Source organism: Nannospalax galili, unplaced genomic scaffold (assembly GCF_000622305.1).
Source record: "Nannospalax galili isolate Female #2095 unplaced genomic scaffold, S.galili_v1.0 scaffold134, whole genome shotgun sequence".
NCBI classification, from domain to species: domain Eukaryota; kingdom Metazoa; phylum Chordata; class Mammalia; order Rodentia; family Spalacidae; genus Nannospalax; species Nannospalax galili.
Genome location: NW_008335593.1, coordinates 58427 through 78578, shown reverse-complemented (window position 1 = coordinate 78578; position 20152 = coordinate 58427). Strand labels below are relative to the sequence as shown.

Below are 20152 nucleotides of genomic sequence, written 5' to 3'. Positions count from 1 at the left end.
CCCAGGTCTTCTGCAAGAACAACCAGTGTTCTTAACCGCTGAGCCATCTCTCCAGCCCCATGGCTTGCTTTTTATAACTGAAAATAATCATTTGTATAAAATATTTACAATCAGCCATACTTTTTGAAGACCGTGTTTGTAAATTATAATGGAACCAATGAGGGAATCTTGTTTTTAATACAATTTGAAAAGACAGCAAAGGGGACCAATTACAGGCCACGCTATAGCAGCTTTTGTATTCTTTAAATTTATGGAAACATTATTTTCTAAAGACAAAAATAACTTTGCCTTGTTTCCTCTTTTCTCCTCATTAATCCCATGCCTCACCAATGGTCACAGGAGGACTACTCACACTCCTAGACATTATTCTTCTACATAAGCACCTCTGTAATTTTTGATTCTTGGGTCCCATATCCAAGCGATGCCCAGGTCAAAGACGTCTGATGTCACTTTGGACTATCAATCCAAGATCTGCACAGCCCTCAGCTTCTTAACCTATATTTTTTGACCCTATCTCTAATCTGAACTCTAACTCTGAGAAATCAGGATTCTAATGAGAGTCACTTAAACCTGAAAAACTGGTAATTACATCTTTTGGATTCGATTTTGTGGTTCAATCAAGAAAGTATGTACCAAAAGATACACATGTAGGTGGAATTGCAAATTCAACCTAACTTCTTGTAGAACAGTAAATATTGGTGTAGACATTTAACCTCCTAAAAGTGTTTCTTCAAGGACCTTCAAGGACTCATAGATGATCAGCAGATAGCCTGAAGGTCATGTTTGATATCTGGATATCTAAATACCTGCTAGGCATTCTGACAAGCACCTCACACCCAGCCCAGCCTAAGCTGAGGATGTAGTTGTTGAGCCCTGGCTCTTTTCCCTTGGGTCTCCTTGGAAGTAGGTCCCAGGGCAACTGTGGGATGCCCAAGGCTCACCCCAGACATACTTTCATTTACCCTCTTGTCCATGGTTCTAAATCTTCCATCCAGAAGATTACTCAACTTCTCCCCAATTTCTGATGCCAACTTTAATTGAATTCAGTTGATCTCAAAGAGGAGAGAGCAGAACAGTGGATATCAGAGGCCAGGAAAGGAGTACAGGAGGAATGACAGAGACAGAAAGGCTCATGATCCAGGTATGTAGTGTCTAGTTTCCTCTTGCTATGAGGACTAGGCCAATTGTCTTGCTTCTCCCAAAGAAGCCCACCTAGTTTCAGTTCTCAGTCCTCAGTCTCATCAAAGTCCCATCCAATGCACTAGTTGTCCTTCTCATCCATCTTTCTTACTGGACTGTTAATTTCTGAAGATCCAGTATTTCCTGAGTGCTCTTACATCTACTCTGGATTCCTGTAGGCATTTCCTTTGAGCTTTGCCTAGGCCTCTCCTGCTCAGACCTCCCCTGGGCAGATCTAGCTGCCTCTCCTGGGGTCCTGGAACTATCCTCAGGGTCTTCTTGGCTGAACTTGTACATTTCCCCAACCACCACTTTCTCTTTTCTGGATTAGTTTTTCAACAAGTTTCCTAATGCCTACATTAGCCTGTTTCTCAAGCAAGATCCAGAGGGTAATTTAAAAGTTGTCCTGTGTTCCAGATATTTCAGTAGATTTTCTAAGCTAGCTGATAGGATTTTGGGTGTGGCTCTGACTCTTGATCCTTTCTTCAAAGTGGCCTGCTCTTTATCCCTCCATGAGTTTGCCATGAAGCTGCCACAATTCTACCCCTATAGTGCTCATAAACCTCAGCTATATCTGCAACATGTATGGCATGTCACCTGCCTCTTCCTATCCCTGTATATAGTGGACACCCTGGTGTGCAATTAAGCCAGGGATGCCTTTGGCTCTGCAGCGGAGGGCAATCAGGAACCACAGGACTTCACCTTAGAGGAGAGAGCCAACTAGCAGGACAGATGTGTTCCTGAGGACCTTGAGATGGTGCCACGAACTGGGGGGTCACCCAAGATATAAGAATCTGTTTACTCTTCTAGGACAACAGGCCGACAAGAGGCAGAACTAGAATATATCTTATTAAGTAAAGAGAACTCCATGACCTTTCATCAGCAGGTGTGACATAGTTCAGCTCTGGCTATGTTATATGCTTCTAGGCCTCTTTTAGAACCACGATTCCTTTTCAATATGAAAAATGAACATTGTAATTGATAGAAGAGAGTTCAGATGGAACCCCAGCATACTACAATTACTCCCAAGCATCTGTAGATGGAGTTCGCAACCTCTCCACGTTCATTTGAACACAACGGACCTTGGATGAGACCAACCAACTCTGGATCCAAGATTGCTACATCATACACACCTGCTTCTCAGCAAAGTGGTACTGACATAGTTTCTTCCACAGCCGCCTATCTTCACTGAGCATGTACAAGGTAGGTGTCACCTGGCCCAGGGTGACAATGTCCCACCCATCTGAGAAGCGGTATAAGATGTTGTTCAGCATGTGCAAGGGCAGGTCACTGAGTGTGAGGCCAGTGTTCACCTGCTGAAAGAAAACACAATGGTGTCAAATGGAGAAAACACAGTGCGACTTCATTCAACAGAAATTAATGGCCATGTTGGGAAAGACAACTTCAAAGTCTGACTATCGGAAAGACGCTCTTCCCTTTAATGGCTGCTTTACTTGTACTTCACTATTGTGCACTGTGGTCTCAAAAGGCATGGCACATGTCAACTTGTCTGTGCTCCGGAGACTGCACCCCTGGACATGCCCCCGTGCTACCACAACTAGAAAAACAGCTGGAAAATGGTGAGTCTAAAATGTGGAACTGCTGATGGAATTAACTATACTTCATGAGGACAACAGAGATATGCATCAAAAGGACAAGTAAGGTGCTGTTGGCTAGCACATAAGCTGCAGGTCCATACTATGCTGCTGGATACTTCAACCAAGGACAGACATGGGGTCTATAAGGGCTCTCCAGCTTTATTTATATCTATTTTTAAATTAAAATTTTCTCTTCATTGACAATTTTACACATATTTATGATATACAATGTGATATCTGATTGATATCAAACAAAAAAAAACCTTCTGTATCACAAAAGGAAAGTAGAGCATGAAGGGCAATCTCACTGTCAGCTGTTCACCTGACAAGGGTTTATTTCCAAGTATGCAAGGAATTCAAACAACTCAATAATGAAGGTACCCAACCAACCCAAATTTTTTTTTTTGGTCTTTTTGAGGCAGGGTCTCCCTGTAGTCCCAGTTGTTTTAAAATGAGCGAATTAACTGAACAGACATTTCTTGAAATTATATGTAACTATTCAACAAGTACATGAGAATATTCAGCATCACTACTCATCAGAGAAACGAAAATAAAAACTGTAATGAGGTATACCATCTCATGCCAGTTAGACTGGCTATTATCAAACCTATAAAAATGACAAGGAAATAACAAATGGTGATGATGGAGAAGGGGGATTCTCATAGACTGTTGGTGCAAATATAAGTTAGCAGAGATGTTATGCAAAACAGTCTGGAGGCTCCTGAAAAAACTAGACTTACCATATAACCCAGCAATGCTGCTACTGGATATGCATCCAAAGGAACTGAAATCAGTATGTGGAAGAGACATACATTCACATGTTTATAGAAGCATCATTCATAGTAGCCAAGATACAGAATCAACCTAGTATCCACTGAGGGATTAAAGACCTGTGCCACCATGCCCAGCTTGAATTAGCACTTTTTGCCAGCCTACACACAAGAAAAGAAAGAAAAAAGAAAATTTGAGGGGGAGTTGGGAAGAAGTAATTTGGTTGAGGGGGGAGCAAGAGAGGATAACTGAGGAACAGAACTTTGCTCAAAACATATGACTTAATGAAGAAGATAATATATATATATATATATGTATGTAAATATTATCAGCCAAAGAAATAATGAAATCCTGTCATTTGCAGCAACTGGAATGGAACAGGAAGTTATTGTGTTAAGTGAAAGAAATCAAGTACAGAAAAAAAAATACTGCATGTTCTGATACATGTAGAAGTGAAAAAGCTGGTCTCAGTAGAGAGTGAAACAGTAGTTAACAGGCACTGGGGAAGGACACGGGGAGGAGGGTGAAGAACAGATGGATAATGGGTACAGGGATACAGATGGATGGAAAGAATAACTTCTGATGCTCTGTAGCCCAGTAGTTTATGGTTAACAATAACTAACTGATTATTTCAAAACAGACAGTAAGGAGTTTGAATGCTTCTCAAATAAGGACATGACAAATGCCTAAGATAATGGGTATGCTAATTGTCCTGACATGATCATTACATATCATACATGTACAAAAGTATCACATTGTACCTCAATTAAAAATACAAACATATTTACAAATGAAACATATACCTTAGTCATCTGAAGATTCTGTAGCTGTTGTTGCCAGTTGAGAACAGTTTCCAAACGGCAAATCCAAATATTGATGTTTCCCACCAGCACTGATTTCCCCACACCTCTAACAAGGATGCAAAGCGTAGAGCTCAAATCTTGGAGAAGGTCTTTGATTAGGCGGGGATTCTGGTGGTCATGAAGAACTGAAATAAATCAAAGCCACAGATTTATACAGTGAATACTACTTTTAAAAATTACCTAGTTATAACCCAAGTGTCCATCAACAGAAGAGCAGAAAAATATGATCCCTCCATATATTGGAAAATTGCCCAACCTTAAAAACAAAGGAAGTTCTGAACTGCTACATATGAATGAACCTTGAAGATGCTGTGTGAAGTGAAGGGAGCCAATTACAGAAGGGCAGATATAGTATAATCCCATTTATATGAAGTACCTAGAGTCAGAATCAGAGACAGCAAATGGAATAGTGGGAGTAGGGGCCTGGGGGATTGGGAGGGGAAGTTATCATTTGATGGGTACATAATTTCAGATATAGACAATAAAGAAGTTCTAGAGATGGCAATAATGACTTCATGATGTACATGCAAACATCATTATTAAAAAGAGTACTGAAAATGATGAGAACAATAAATTTTATATGTATTTTATCACAATAAAAACCAAGGATCTAATTTCATGGCAACTCAAAACTGGCATCATTTTTGAGATATCACAACTATAATAAAAGCTTTAAAAACTTAAAACTTTCATCTAGCTAAATTTTCCACTGGGTCTACGAGTTTGTCTTCAAAGTAGTCAGTGTACGTTTTCTTTTGTACTTATCATAAGAATATTCACAAATGACTCACACATGGTCATAAATTCCTATATGTGTATAAGCTAATGGCATAAAATTTAAAGTTCCTTTTACTAACAGCCTCTAATTAGTAAAGATAAGCTCATCAAATTTAAACAAACATATGATGCCTAAGTCAAGAAGCTGCAATCTTACTATTAGAACCCAAAAGCTGAATGAACTGTGAACTGACTAACCACAAAAGGATCAAGTGGTTTTGTAGGACTGGGTCTCTCTGGGATTGGCTCTTTCTGTCATGATGTACACTTTGTATGCAAAAGCACATGGCAAAGGCACAAGCTTGAGCAGTGGAAAGATCCATCTTCCAGCCTGAAGTCATAGTATTTGCATTATTAGTTTTGAATGCAAACATACTGGGGAAAGGTAATAGAAAAAGCACCAAATTTCCAATTAAGGTTTATACTTAAAAAATTCCAGTGATACTGGTGCAACAATAACATGACTATTTTGGGGGAGCAACCAACTCCTTTCTGATTGGATTTGAAGCTCCACATGAGGGAATACATGTCTGGTACTATAAATCTAGTGAAAAGCTTATGGCTGGAGAGGTCATAGGCTCTAGGGTGGGGAGGGAACCTATTACTGCTGCTTTGCTAAATGGACATATTGTCAAACTTCCTTCTAAATATTTAGGTTTATACCCATAGACTAGTGCTGTGCTAGGCCTTGTTCAGAGAAACTTATTTTTGCAGTGGGCAGTAGTTAATGCAGAGACTCTTAACTGGTCAAAGTGCAGAGAATAAGTGATTATTAAGTGCTCAAGACTAAACAGGATATTCATATTACCCCCACCAAGGCCCAAGGAATGCTTCAGAAGAGGAGGAAGAATGATTATAAAATCTGGAGGATGGGATGGAGGGCTATGAAACTCTGTTTTCTGGGTTATGTCATGGTCATTGTAATCATGAAGGCACAGTCTGTGGTTACCTGCACAAGAGGAGGGACTAGCTGGTACAAAGGGGTCAGTGGGAGTGGCAAAGAGACTGAGGATAATGGGAGATGAATGCAATCACAATACAGTATATACTGTCAAAAATATTCTAAAATTAAAAGCAGTAATGACTTCATGAGCCTAGGAATATGATACACTAAAAACTCTGAATTGTGTAAATGGGCAAATTGTATGCTATCTGAATCATTTATTGTATTGGTTTGAATGAGAAATGCTCTGCATAGGCTCAAGTATTTTAATACTTGGTATATGGTCCCCAGATGGTGGCACTGTTTGGGTAAGGTCATGGAACCTTTAGGGTGTGTGGCTTTGCTGGAGGAAGCTTGTCACTGGGGGAAGTCTTGAGAATTCATAGCCTTGACCCACTTCCAGTTTGCCATTTCTCTGTTTGCTGTGGGTGCTTGAAGATGTGAGCTTCTCAGTTTTCTGCTCTGGTTGCATCCCACCATTCCTCCCCTATCATGATGAACTCTTTCCCTTTGGAACCATAAGCCCAAATAGTGCCTCGGTCATGTGTTTTATCATGCCATCAGAAAAGTAACTAATACAGAAGTTGGTTCCTAGTGGGGTGTTGCTATGAAGAACCTGACCATGTTTTTTTTCGGAGGAACGTAGAAGACTTTGGAAATTTGGATTAGAAAACTTATTGAATGTTGTAAGCAGAGCTTAATGGATCATTCTAGTTAAGAGTCCCAGCTCAAGATGTTCAAGAGGAAGAGGGAAGCAAGGACCTAAACAGGAACTGGACTAGAGGTCATTTCTGTGATATTTTAGTTAAGAAACTAGCTGCCTTCTATCAGTGTCCTAGAGCTTGACAGAGGCTAAATTAATGGGTAATTTCTTTGGAGGAGGAAATTTTAAGACAGCCTAACACTGAATATGTGGCTTCATCATTACTGGTAAATTTCATAGATGTGTGCAATGGAAAAGAACAAGGGGAACAGGAAGACATACAAAAGGTTTGGAGAGAAAAGGAGCACTAGGAAGCTTAGTGTTGCAGTCAAGGTTCCTGCAGGAAGAGAGGCTCTCATTGTTAAGCTTAGCTTAAGGAAAGGCCTCCTGCTCTGTAACAATGGAAAGGGTGCCCTCCAGGCAAGACCCCATCCAGGTAGGCTTCTACAGAGTGAAAGGAGAAAGCATAAGGGGTTTTCTGCTCTGAGAAAACCACAGTATACAAAAAGCTGTTACTAATGTGGCCAAAGGGGGCCTAGGTCCACCTCAAGATGGTAGCCAATATTGTCAGCATTGTCTGTGTGGTACTGGCTTTAGAGGAATCAAAGATGCAAGACTGAGGGGACTGCTGCTTCTTGTCCATGATTTCAGACAGTCACTGAGGCCAGGCAGCATGAGGGGAATCTGTGCATAAAGAAGGCCTGGCAAGCCAAGAGACCCTGAGAAGTCATTGTGTGAAGTTGTGAAGGTGAACCCCTGGTTGCAGTGGAGACCCCAGGATGTTGGTGATACCAAAGCCAGGAGACATCTGCCAGGGAGAGCTGTATACTAGGAGTAGAACCAGTTCAAGGGAGAGGTGTATATATGTTGCAGGCAGCACAGCTGGAGAAACAGAACCATCTAAGCCCTTAGAAACTAAAGTCCCAGATATTGGACATAGAGCTACAGGATTTAGTGTTTGTCCTGCTGGGTTCCAGTCTTGCTTTGGTCCAGTATTTCCCCACTCTGCCCCCATCCCTCCCTTTTGTAATGGTAATGTGTGCTCTGTGCCATTATATGTTGGAAGTATATAATTTGCTTTTTGATTTTGTAGGGGTTTACAATTAAGATATTGCCTTCTGTCTCAGAAGAAACTTTGAAGTTTTGAACAACATTGAGACTGTTAAAAATTATGGAGACTTCTAAAGTTGGACTAAATGCATTTTTCATTATGATATAGCCATGAACCTATGGGGGTCAGGGAGTGGAATGTGGTAGTCTGAATGAGAAATATCCTGTTGTTCAGGTACTTGAACACTTGGTATATGGTCACAGTTGGTGACACAATTTGGGGAAGGTCATGGAATCTTTAGGAGATTTTTGCTGGAGATTTTTACTGGTGGTCGGCTTTGAGAGTTCATAGCCTTGCCTCTTGTGCACGCTTAAAGATGTAAGCTTCTCAGTTTTCCGATCCAGTGGCCTCCTGCCATGCCTCTCAATCATGATGGACTCTTACCCCTCTGGAACCACAAGCCCAAATAAACTTTTCCTTCTCTAAGATGCCTTGATCATGGTGATTTATCACAACTAATGCATTTATCAATAAAGATTTTACAACCTATTGATAGATGAAGAACTGCTCAGAGAGTGAGAGAAACAGTGTTTCCAGGGAAGAGCTCCCTGATAGGTTACCCAATCACAACTCGTAAGCCTTAAACACATGTACATAAGAGTACCACTAAATAAACTCAGTAGGTTGTATATACACAAATGTGTGTGTATAGAAATATATGTAATAATATAAATTAAAGAGGTTACCAAATTGAGAGGGAAATGGTGGGGGGAGGTGTAGGAAGAGTTGGAGGGGGTTGAGGAGGGGTAGAAATTATGTAAATACAGTATCACATATGAAACTTTCAAAAAAATCAATAAAATAAAAAAGGGCAATGAAACAGAAATTCCCATAATAATCTTACCTTTTTGAACAATTTTATCCAAAATGTTGAAGTAATTCTTCTGTGCCACACCACTCAATGAAGTTAACTGAGATTTTGCAATTAACTGCAACAGCTTAAAGGAGAGAGAGAAAAGAAAACTAAGCAATCTACAAGTCCATTTGCTATGGAAACACTATGGTGACATGTTGAGAGTACAGTGTGAAGATGTGCTGACATGAGGCATTCCAGATTAGGTGGCTGAGTGAGTCTGATTCTAGCTGCGGGAAACAAATCTACTTATGATAGTTGGGGGGAATCTGATACCAGCTGCTGAGTCAACAGTATCTCTGCTTTGCAGCCCTGCACAAAAATCTAATCAAGGGAATCTAACTTCCTCCAGGCTCTACTCCAGGTCTGTAAGATGCATCTCTGTCTTCCAGCCTTGTATCTCACCTCAGCAGGTAGCTACAGAGGGTCCTGGTCACTAGCATGCAATCAAGAAATCAAAAGGCCCTTGCATGATGAAATTTAAAAAGACCAACCACACTCAATCTTTCCAAGCAGTACTTTGATCAAGAGTACTGAAATACTGCAGAAAATCTAGAAACCAAGAATGATCACTGTAATGGAATCTAATGATGCCAGTCTTGGTGGTGCTGAGATGAAGGGCTGCCCACTGATGCCTGTGCCTCCTGCAGCCTCTGTCCCTTCTGTGCCATAATGATCACCTGTTTGCACTGCAAAGGGGCTGTGTCCATCCATGCTTCTTGTTCCTCTACATTTTGCTTGTATTTTCCAATTGTACCTTTCCCATTGGTTTGTTTTTAACTCTAAATCTTTGTAATCTGGGTATTTACTGTATATAACCTGGCGTTAGGCTATGCTTTTTTATCTAATCTGGAAACCTTTTACCTCACCAACTTGCTTGTATTTATTGATGTAACACAAGTTTGGTCTTAATTCTAAGATTTGTTTTTGTAACTTAGAAAAAAATCCCTTATTCTCTCTCTGTAGTTCCGTCAAAACTTAGGTGAGTTTACATTTTGTCCTGAGGCTACTTTTGTAATTATAACTCCACATGAGTCTCTAACCCTCTCAGACCTCAGAAGATACATCCAGTCAAGTCATTTTCCTATTCCAAATCATGATAAATGTGCTACCTTCTTGTTTCTGCTTCTCTATCCTCCTCTCTTCCACAGCTCCATTTTAGGAAATAACATTCTCCTGATGCTGCCTTTTTAATTACAAGTAAAAGAGTCAACTAATTATCTCTCCTCTTTCTTCTGTGGTGTTTCTGGTTTTATACCATTTCTTTATCTCTGAGGCCTAAGACACTTGCCACATTCTGCTTAGTTATCCTGCTAAGACTGAAACAGGAAGTAACAAAAACTAAACAGACAATAATAAAGTATCTAGGACCAAATGGCTTTGCTGCTGAAGTCTACCAAACATTTATTCTCAAATTATTCCAAGAAGGGGAAGGAATTCTTCTAAATGCATTCCACAAGACCAGCAGTACCAACACCAAAACTAAGAATACAACAATACCAAACTAGAATACAACAAATATTACAGGACAAAATCCCCGATAAAAACAGATGCTAAAATTTGTTCACCCACTCAATTCCAGGAAACTGAAACCAGTACAAGATTACTTAGTACCGCCAAGTGGGAGTCATTTCAAGGATGGTTCAACATATGTGAATCAATAAACATTATACACCACATTAACAGAGTGAAGGACAAAAACAGTATGATCATCTCAATAAGTATAGAAGGAGCACAAAGCAATAAAATTAAGGACATACAATAAGCTCACAGCTACAATGACAATGAACAGGAAATATTGGAGTTTTCCAAGATCTGAAATAAGCCTAGGATGCTCACTTTACCATTTTTATTCAGCATAGAGCTGGAAGTCTTAAGATAGCCCAACCAAGCAGGAGAGAAAAGACATTTAAATTGGATAGGAGGACAATTGTCACTCTGTGTAGATCATATAACATTATGCACAGGAAACCCCAAACATTCTGCTGAAAAGTATTTGAATAAACAAATTCAGCAAATGTGCAAGAATGTAATATAAACATACAATAATCAGTTATTTGTGACAATATGAAGTACAGATTATGTTAAGTAAAATAAGGCAGGTAAAGAAACAAGTACTACTGAATGATCCTGCTTATATATGAAATCTTATTTGATCTCACAGAAATAGAGAAAAGAGAGCTGCCAGATTCCAGAGAAGGTAGTTTGGTCAATGGATACTATATTGCAGATAAATAGGAGTAAAAAGTTCTGGTGTCCTGATGTACAGCAGGGTAGTTGCAGTGATGTACTGTCTATCTCAACAGCTAAAAGAACATACTCACCACAAAGCAATGATGTGTATCTTAGGTAAAAGGCAAGCTAATTATCTTAATCTAATTACACAATATTAACACACTATATTCCATAAATCTATTAAATTATTATGTGCTGTGGTAGTTTTTCTAAACATTTATGAAAACAATATTTCCTGTATTTAAAATATTGTTTTATTTTATTTATTTTGGTTTACTTTTGAGATAGGGTCTCAATATGTAGCCCTAGCTAGCCTGGAACTCACTATGTAGATCATTCCAGGCTGGCCTCAATCTGACAGAGATCTGCCTTCTTTTACCTCCCGAGTGCTGGGATTAAAGGCCTGTGCCACCATGCCCAGAAGATTTATTTAAAATTTTTAATTTTTTTTTATATGAGTGTATTGCCTGCATGCATGTTAGTGCACCAATGTCATGCAGTGCCCACAGAGGACAGAAGAGGGCGTTGGATCTCCTGGAACTGGAGTTACAGATGGTTGTTACCTGCCATGTGGGTGCTGGGATTTGAACTTGGGTCTTCTGCAAGAACAGTCAGTGCTCTTAACCGCTGAGCCAGTCCCAGATTTATTTTATGTGTATGAGTATTTTGCCTGCACATATGCATGTGTACCACATGTGTGCCTGGTGTCCTCAAAGGCCAGAAGAGGGAGCCAGGCCTCCTAGAGCTGGAGTTACAGACAGTTGAGCCTCCATGTGGGTAATGGGAACCAAATATAGGTCCTCTGTAAGAGGAAAGAGTGCTCTTAACTGATAAAACCATTCCTCTGCATTCTTTTTTGTTGTTGTTTTGGGGGTTTTCAATTTTAAAAAATTTGTTTTTAATTGAATTTTTGTGGATTTCATACAGAACATGTCAATCAGTCTTAATCATCTTTTACCCTTGTCCTCAGTGGCACCTTCCCATAGCACCCCCGCCCCCCGCCACTGGAATTTATAGATTCTGTCATTTGTGTTAAGGTCTATTGAGACAAATTTGTCCCCAGATGTTCCTCAGTGCAAATTCATCTACCGAGGTCTAGTCAGCTTATCTAAAGTCCCTCACTTAACACCTAGCCGTAATCAGTTGCAAATATTTCTTCAGCTAAGATTGGGGTCTGCTGTTCATTTCCCCAGTTCTATACTGGGTTTTTGTCTGCTTGAGTTTATATTGGACTTGTGTATGCTGACACCACCGCTGTAGATTCATATGAGCAGGGTCTCAGAATCTAATAGGACTATTTCCATATGGTCGTGCACCTCCTCCCAGGCTCTTACAATCTTTCTACTACCTCTTCAACAATGCTTCCTGGGCTCTGAGTGGGTGAAGTTTAATATAGGAGTCCTGTCCAAGAATCAGCATTCTGCAGACTCTTAATCTCTACGCTTTGGCCATTTGTGACCTTTTGTGCTCCAGGCCCTCTGTTGCATGAGGGAGCTTCATTAATGAGAACTGAGAGATTCAGTAGTGTCTCCTTTACCCCTGTTCTATGTTCTGTGACCCTTAGGTGCAGAGGTTGCATTGTAGATGTGTCACTTAGGCCTGGGCAATTCATATACAATGTCTATGTGTGACCAGTTGTGGTACTTGGTAATAGTCTCTGTCTGGTGCAAAAGAAGTTTCTTGATGAGTGGTGACTGGGATATTTATAAATATAAGGGTACATATTTTGTTCATAGTAAGAAATTAGTCTAGGAATGTGACAGCCTTGAGGTTTTCTCTAAGATCTATGACCTCTCTAGCCATGTGTATTTGGTTATGTTTACAGTACCACACTTGAGTTTCCTCCCATTGAGTGGGCTTTTAGTCCAATTAGGTAGCTGTTGATTGCTCCCAAGATAAAAGTGCTACTACTGCACCAATGTCATATGGTGTGCTGGCCACTGATGTGGATATTTGGTCTTGAAGCTGGTGCTGGACCATCGATTGATGTTTTCCCATGGCACCTTCATAGTGCTCTCCAAAGCTATGAGAGCTAGCCTTCAGGGGAAGTGGCTTCCAGGTCAGTTCCAGATCCATTTCCCTAAACCCTGTGTCCAAAGTTTGTTTTCAGCAGTAGGGTCTTACCTTCAAGTTCTGTGAGGCCATCAAGGGCTGTGGCAATAGCCAGTGTAATTTTGGGAGTCTCTTGGACTACCCTGGCCAACAACTCAAAGGAAGGTTTCTCCTGTCTGGCACTGTTCCTTGTTATGTAGCCTTTAGCTATACACATAGACTCATGTAGAGATATTCTATGTGTAATTTTTCATTAGGTTGTTGGACTAATATTATTCCCTCTCATTTTTTTAAACTAGCTAGGCATTATGCTCTCTCTCTTCTCTCTTCTCTCTCTCTCTCTCTCTCTCTCTCTCTCTCTCTCTAATATGGCTTCCCCATTTTGTGTCCCCATTTTTCCCTTGATAACACCAGTCTCCTATGGTCCCACCTCTCTTGAGCTACTCTGCCTTTATCCCCAAGATTACTTATATAATGCTCCCTCCTCCCTCTCATTTAAATACTCCTATTTTTATCCATTTCTTCCCTAGTAACACCTGCCTCCTACTGTTTTTCCCTCTCTCAGGTTCTTTCTTTTCCTTTACCTGCCTGGTTCCTTTTCATTATCCTGCTTCCTAAAGTTGTATCTGGCTACATACTCACATATAAGGATTTGTTGCTAGGATCTACATATGAGGGAGAACATACACTGTTTTTCTGAGTCTATGTTATTTCACTTAATATGTTTCTAGTTCTATCCATTTACCTGTAAATTTCATGATTTTGTCCTTTACCACTGAGTAGAACTCCATTGTGTAAATGCACCACATTTTCATTATCCAGTTGTCAAGAGAGGAACACTTATGTTGCTTCCATATCTTAGCTATTATGAAAAGAGCAGCAACAAACATGGAGTATCTCTGCAATAGGATGTGTCCTTTGGGTATATGCCAAGGAGTGGTATAACCGGGTCAAGTGAGAGGTTCATTTGTAGTTTTTTGAGTTCTCCACACTGCTTTCCATAGGGGTTGCATATGCTTGCAACTCCACCAGCAGTGAATGAACAGTCCCCTTTCCCCACGTCCTCTCCAACACTTGGTATCATTGGTTCTCTTGATCTTAGCTAGTCTGACTGGGGTAAGATTAAATCTTAAATTGGTTTATAATTTGCATTTCCCTAATTGCTAATGATGTTGAACACCTTTTAAGATGCTTCTTAGCCATCTTTATTTCTTCTTTTGAGAACTCTCTGTCCAGCTCCTTAGCCCATCTTTTAATTGGGTCACTTGCTTTCTTCATTCATTTTTTGAGTTCTTTATATATTCTGGATGTTAAATCTTTGTAGGATGTATCACTGGTGAAGATCTCCCACTCTGTGGGTTTTCTCTTCACTTCCTTGTTTCTTTTGCTTTTTAGTTTAATGAGGTCCCACTTGTTGATTCTTGACCTAAATTCCTAAGAAACTGATGTCTGATTTAGAAAGTCCTTTCCTACACCTATATCTTGTAGCTTATTGTCAATGTTTGTGTCTAAGAGTTTCAGGTTTTGCATTGAGTTCTTTGATCCATTTGGGGGTGACTTTTGTGCAAGGTGAAAGGGACTAGTTTCATTCTTCTAGAGTTGGAGATCCAGTTTTGCCAGCACCATTTGCTGAAGATGCTGTTTTTCCTCCACTGAGTGTTTTTGGCACTTTTGTCAAATATTAGGTGGCTGAAATTGCATGTACTCATGTTTTAGTCTTTGATTATGTTCCATTGATCTACAGGTATATTTTCGTGACAGTACCATGCTGCTTTTATGACTATAGCTCTGTAAAATAGTTTGAAATCTGGTATTGTAATCTCTCCAGCATTGCTCTTTATGCTCAGGGTTGCATTGGCTATATGGGGTCTATCATGCTTCCATATGAATTTTAGGGTTTTTTTTCTATTTCTGTGAAGAATGTCATGGGGATTTTGCTTGGCATTGCACTGAATCGATAAGTGGCTTTTGGTAAGATAATCATTTTCACAATATTAATTCTTCCAATCCATGAGCATGGGGAGAGGGCTTTCATCTTATGGTGTCTTCCTAAATCTTTCTTTAAAGATTTTAATTTTTCATTGTAGAGATCTTTAATGTCTTTGGTCAGGTTTATTCCCAAATAGTTTTTTTTTTTTTTTAGCTACTGTGAATGGGAGGGTTTCTATGGACTCTTTCTCCAATTGCTTGTTGTTGGTATATAGAAAGGCTACTGATTTTTGTAGATTAATTTTATAACCTGCCACTTTACTGAAAGTATTAATTATTTCTAGGCATTTTCTGGTGGAACTCTTGGCATCTCTTAGTATATTATATCATCTGCAAAAAGGGATAATTTGACCTCTTCTTTTCCAATTAGTACTCCTTTAATTTTCTTCTCTGTCTTACTGCTTAGCAAGAGTTTCAAGCACTGTAATAAAAGAGTAGAGATAGTGGACAGCCTTGTCTGGTTCCTGATTTTAATGGGAATGCTTTTACTGTTTCTCCATTTAGAATGATGTTGGTGTGGGTTTGTTGTATATAGCTTTAATTATGTTGAACTATGTTCCCTCTACTTCAATTCCCTCTAGGACTTAAAAATAAATGTGTGCTGGATTTTGTCAAAGGCCTTCTCTGCATCTATTGAGATGACTGTATGGTTTTGGGATTTGAGTCCATTTATATGATTTATGACGTTTATTGACTTACACATATTGAACCATCCCTGTAGCTCTGGAATAAAGCCAACCTGATCATGATGGATGATCTTTTTGATGTGTGTCTGTATGTGGTTTGCAAGTATTTTGTTGAGTTTATATCTATGTTCATTAAGGATATGGGTCTATTCTTTTGTTGTTGTTGTTGTTGTTGTTTGAGTCAGGGTCTCCCTGTAGCCCCAGCTGTGCTGTCCTGGAACTCACTATGTAGACCAGGCTGGCCTTGAACTCACAGAGATCTGCCTGCCTCTGCCTCCCAAGTGCTGGGATTAAAGGTGTGTGCCACCATGCCCGGTTAGTTTTCTTTTTTGGTTGCATCTTGGTTTTGGTATTAGAGTGATCCTGGCTTCTGGGCCTGGGCTTTTTTAGTTGGAAGTTTGTATTACTGTTTCAATGTACTTATATGTTATGAGTCTATTTCAGCTGTTGATCTCTTCTTGGTTTAGCTTTGGTGAGTCCCATGATTTTGGATACATGTCCTTTGTTTTGGTTTTCAAATTTAATAGCATATAGTTTTAAAGTATTTCCTTATAATGTTCTGAATCTTTTTGTTATCTATTGTGATGTTTCCCCTTTCATCTATGATTTTGTTGATTTGGAGTTGCTCTTTCTTTCTTTTGGTTAACTGGGCTAAGAGTCTGTCTATCTTATCTTTTCAAAGAACCAGCTCATGGATTCCTTGATTCTTTGTATTGTTTTCTTTGTTTCTATTTCATTAATTTCTGCTCTGATTTTTGTTATTTCTTGTCTGCTGGGTTTGGGTTTGATTTGTTGTTGCCTTTCAAGAGTCTTGAGTTGCAATGCTAAGTCATTTAATTGCATTCTTTCTGATTTTTTAATGTAGGCACTTAGAGCTATAAACTTCCCTCTTAGGACTGCTTTTAAAGTGTCCCAGAGGTTGTGTTGTGTTGTATTGTCCTTTTTGCTTAATTCCAGGAATCCTTTTATTTTTTTCTTAATTTCTCCTTTGACCCACTCATCATTCAGGAGTATGTTGTTTAATCTTCATGAGTTCATGTAGTTACTAGGGCTTCTTTGGGTGTTGATTTTAAGCTTTGTTGCATTGTGGTCTGATAGAATGCATGGAATTATTTCAATTTTTTTTTGTATTTGTTGAGGCCTGTTTTGTATCCCAGTACATGGTCAATTTTGGAGAAAGTTCCATGGGGTGCCAAATAGAAAGAATTTTCTTTGGTGCTTGAGTGGAATATTTGGTAGATATGTGTTAGGTTCATTTGATGCATGGTATTGTTTAATTCAGATGTTTCTGTTTATTCTTTGTCTAGTTCACCTGTCTAATGGAGACAGTGGGGTATTGAAGTCCCCTGCTATCAGTAAGTTGGGATTAATCTGTGTCTTAAAGTCCTGTAGTACTGTTTTTATGAAGTTGGGTGCACCAAAGTGTGGTGCATATATGTTCATTATTGTAGTATCTTTTGGTCAGTTGTTCTTTTGATCAGAATGAAGTGGCCCTCTTTATCTCTTCTGATTAGTTTTAGTTTGAAGTCTATTTTTTCAGATATTAGAATTGCAATTCCTGCTTGTTTCTTTGTGCCATTTTCTTGGAACATTTTTTTCCATCTTTTCACCTTAAGATAGTGCCTGTCCTTGAAGGTGAGATGGCTTTCTTGCAGACAACATAAAGATGGATTTTGTTTCTTAACCCATTCAACTAGCCTGACTTGGGAGTTCAGTCTATTGATGTTTAAAGCTATTATTGAAAGATGTGTATTGGTTCCCATCATTTTGATTTCTGTATGAATTCTTGGTCTTTGAGTTTCCACAGTTATACCTCCATTTAGTTTCTTTCTGTTGTCCCTTGGGTATAGTCATTCCTTTCTTCAGCTCTTTGTATTGCTTCAAGATCTCTAAAGTGGTGGTTTTGTGGACATGAGTTCTTTCAGTTTATTTATGTTATGGAAGGTTTTTCTTTCCCCTTCCACTATAGTAGATATTTTTTTTTACTGGATAAAGTATTCTAGGTTGGCATCTATGGTCATTTAGAACTGGGAATACTTTGGTTCAGATTCTTCTGGTTTTCATAGTTTGTACTGAGAAGTCAGCTGTAATTCTGATGGGTTTTCCTTTACATGTTACTTGTTTTTCTTTTGTAGTTTCTTGTTTTTCTTGTGTGGTTTCTCTCTTTGTTCTGTACAGTTAGTGTTTTTACCATGATATGCCATGGAGAGTTTCTTTTCTGGTTCTATGTATTTGGTGTTCTATGTGCTTCTTGTATTTGTATGGGCATGTCTTTCCTTAATTTGGGGAAATTTTCTTCTATAGTACTGTTGAAGATCTGGTCCATACCATTATCCTGAAATTCTTCTCCTTCCTCTATTCCATTCCTGTGTTTTCTTAAATTTTTCATAATCTTTGCTTAAGCAGTCCAATTCATCAACCTTATTGTCCAGTCTTTTCCATTTCATTCATTCTATTGGTGAGGTTTTCTCCTGTCATTTCTAATAGGCTTATTGAGTGTTTCACTTCCTTCTTCATTTCAGCCCGTTTTCTTCAATATTTCTAATTCTTTTGTGAATTCATTCAGAAGTTTATCCTTATCGACTTTTAGTTCTTTGTGTGTTCTTTAAATTCATTTAATTTTTTGATCATGCTATGGCTGTCTTTTCAAATTCTGTGTTCTGGGTTATCTCTAGGGGTTCTTGTTATAGAACTCCTCTGTAGGACTGTTGTTGTTTGGTAGGGACACATTATTTGAGTTTTTTCATATTATTATTTTTTCATTGTGATTTTGGCATGTGGATTTCTTTTGTTGTTTCTGATTCTGGGGCGAGACTCAAGCCTTCCTCTGTTGAGTTTAAGTCTGTTTGTGTTTGTATACTTGATGTACCTTTGTTGTTTTCTTATTGGGTATGAAAAGCTGGTTGGGTCTATACTTCAGGTTCTCTCTTTTGATTTTATATTGGAGGGACCTGATGGCTGTAATCCAGCTATTCAGGTGTTCCTGCACAGGCCCAACTCAGGGGGAATCAGATTCTCTCAGGCTTCCTCCTAAGATCTAGGCCCCTCTAGTCAGCAGGCACAGCACAATTTGGGAAGCTTTCTAGGTGGAGGCTGGATTCAGGCAATCTCAGGCAGTATGGAAAGGTATGACACCCTACTAAAGGGCAGGGAAGCCTAACCCTGTAGCAGTGGGAGTGGCTGTAGGTGGTCCCCATGTAGGGGGATCGACAAGGCATGATTTGGAAACCTCACTGCCTTGCAGAGTTAAATGGACAGTCCAGAGATCTGGAGTGCTAAGAGCGAAAGTGGCCCTTGTCCAAGGCTTGAAGGAGAAGAGGATATGGGGTCTGGGGGATTGGAGTTGTTCAGGTTGCAGGGGCATCAAGGTGCTCTGAACAGGATCAGACTTACCAGGGAAGAAGGCTGGTCTCCAGAATCCCAGGCAAGTTGAGGGTGGGGACAGCCAGGATAGAAGGCTGGTCTCAGGTGTGCAAAGGCAAGCTTGGGATGGGGACAGCCTGTGTAGTCTCTAGGAAACTAGACTGAAGGATTGAGCTGGTCTGGGTGCAGGCAATCAGGATGCAGTGGATGGGTCTGGGCTAAGAGGGTAGTACAGAGATCTGGGGTGCTAAGAGCAAAAGTAGGCCTGTGCCCAAGGCTAGAACAGGATGTGGGGTTGGAGAGCTCCTACTTTCTTATATGGCCAATATTGTTTACCTAAGGCCTTGAAACAACAACAACAACAACAAAACATTTAAATTCAGATGTTGCCTTTCTTAGAGGATCCAGTGAGGATTACTCTACCATCTAAGTAATGTGGAGAAATTTGAGCTTTGATCCTTTCCCTTATTAGTTTCTCCTTCAGAGCCCAGCAACTTTGGGTCAGCCTCCCTGCATAGAGCTTGCTCTTGGAGTTGCAAGTGTGTCTGTTTTGCCACAGGAATGGCTGTGAAAGGTAATGCTTTCCCCTAAGCCTACTTTGGCAGGAGACCCCAGGAGGGGGATGAAGGCAGCTTCTATGCTGCTCTGTCTCAGGTTTCTCATGCACTATACTGTGTGTTACTCTGATGTTCCCATGAGTGATCCCATACCCCATCTCAAATACAAAACAGGGTTGGGAAGTCTTTGCTGCCAGGCCCTGCACTGGAATCTCTGAAAGCAGGGGTCCAGCACCTATGACTCCCAGTACAAAGTATGGTCCATCAAGCACTTCTGTCCTTCCCTCCATTTACCTTTAATTGTAAAGTTTCAACCCATCCTGGCTTCTATAGGGGCCTATACACCTCACAAGGGCTGTACTGTCATCTTCCTACTTCTTTTAGAAATGAATTTTTTCATCCTTCCCTTCCAATTCTCTTTCTAGCCTTGTTGTTTTCCAGAGAGAGAACAAAAATGCTAACTTTATTTAGC

At 39.8% G+C, this 20152-nt stretch overlaps 1 protein-coding gene across 5 annotated transcripts in view; it reads right to left on the bottom strand.

The window, feature by feature from the left end:
* Nucleotides 1-20152, bottom strand: part of Fbxo25 (F-box protein 25) — a 51684-nt gene that overhangs the window by 9164 nt on the left and 22368 nt on the right. For 4 of the 5 annotated variants that reach the window (XM_008830447.2, XM_008830450.2, XM_017797481.2 and 1 more), the window contains exons 6-8: nucleotides 8790-8883; nucleotides 4352-4536; nucleotides 2313-2495 (exon numbers count right to left, since the gene is read on the bottom strand). In XM_008830447.2, coding sequence (XP_008828669.1) covers nucleotides 2313-2495; nucleotides 4352-4536; nucleotides 8790-8883 — 462 coding nt within the window. The remainder of the gene's footprint in view (nucleotides 1-2312; nucleotides 2496-4351; nucleotides 4537-8789; nucleotides 8884-20152) is intronic. The other variant, XM_008830449.2, reaches the window with a different exon arrangement.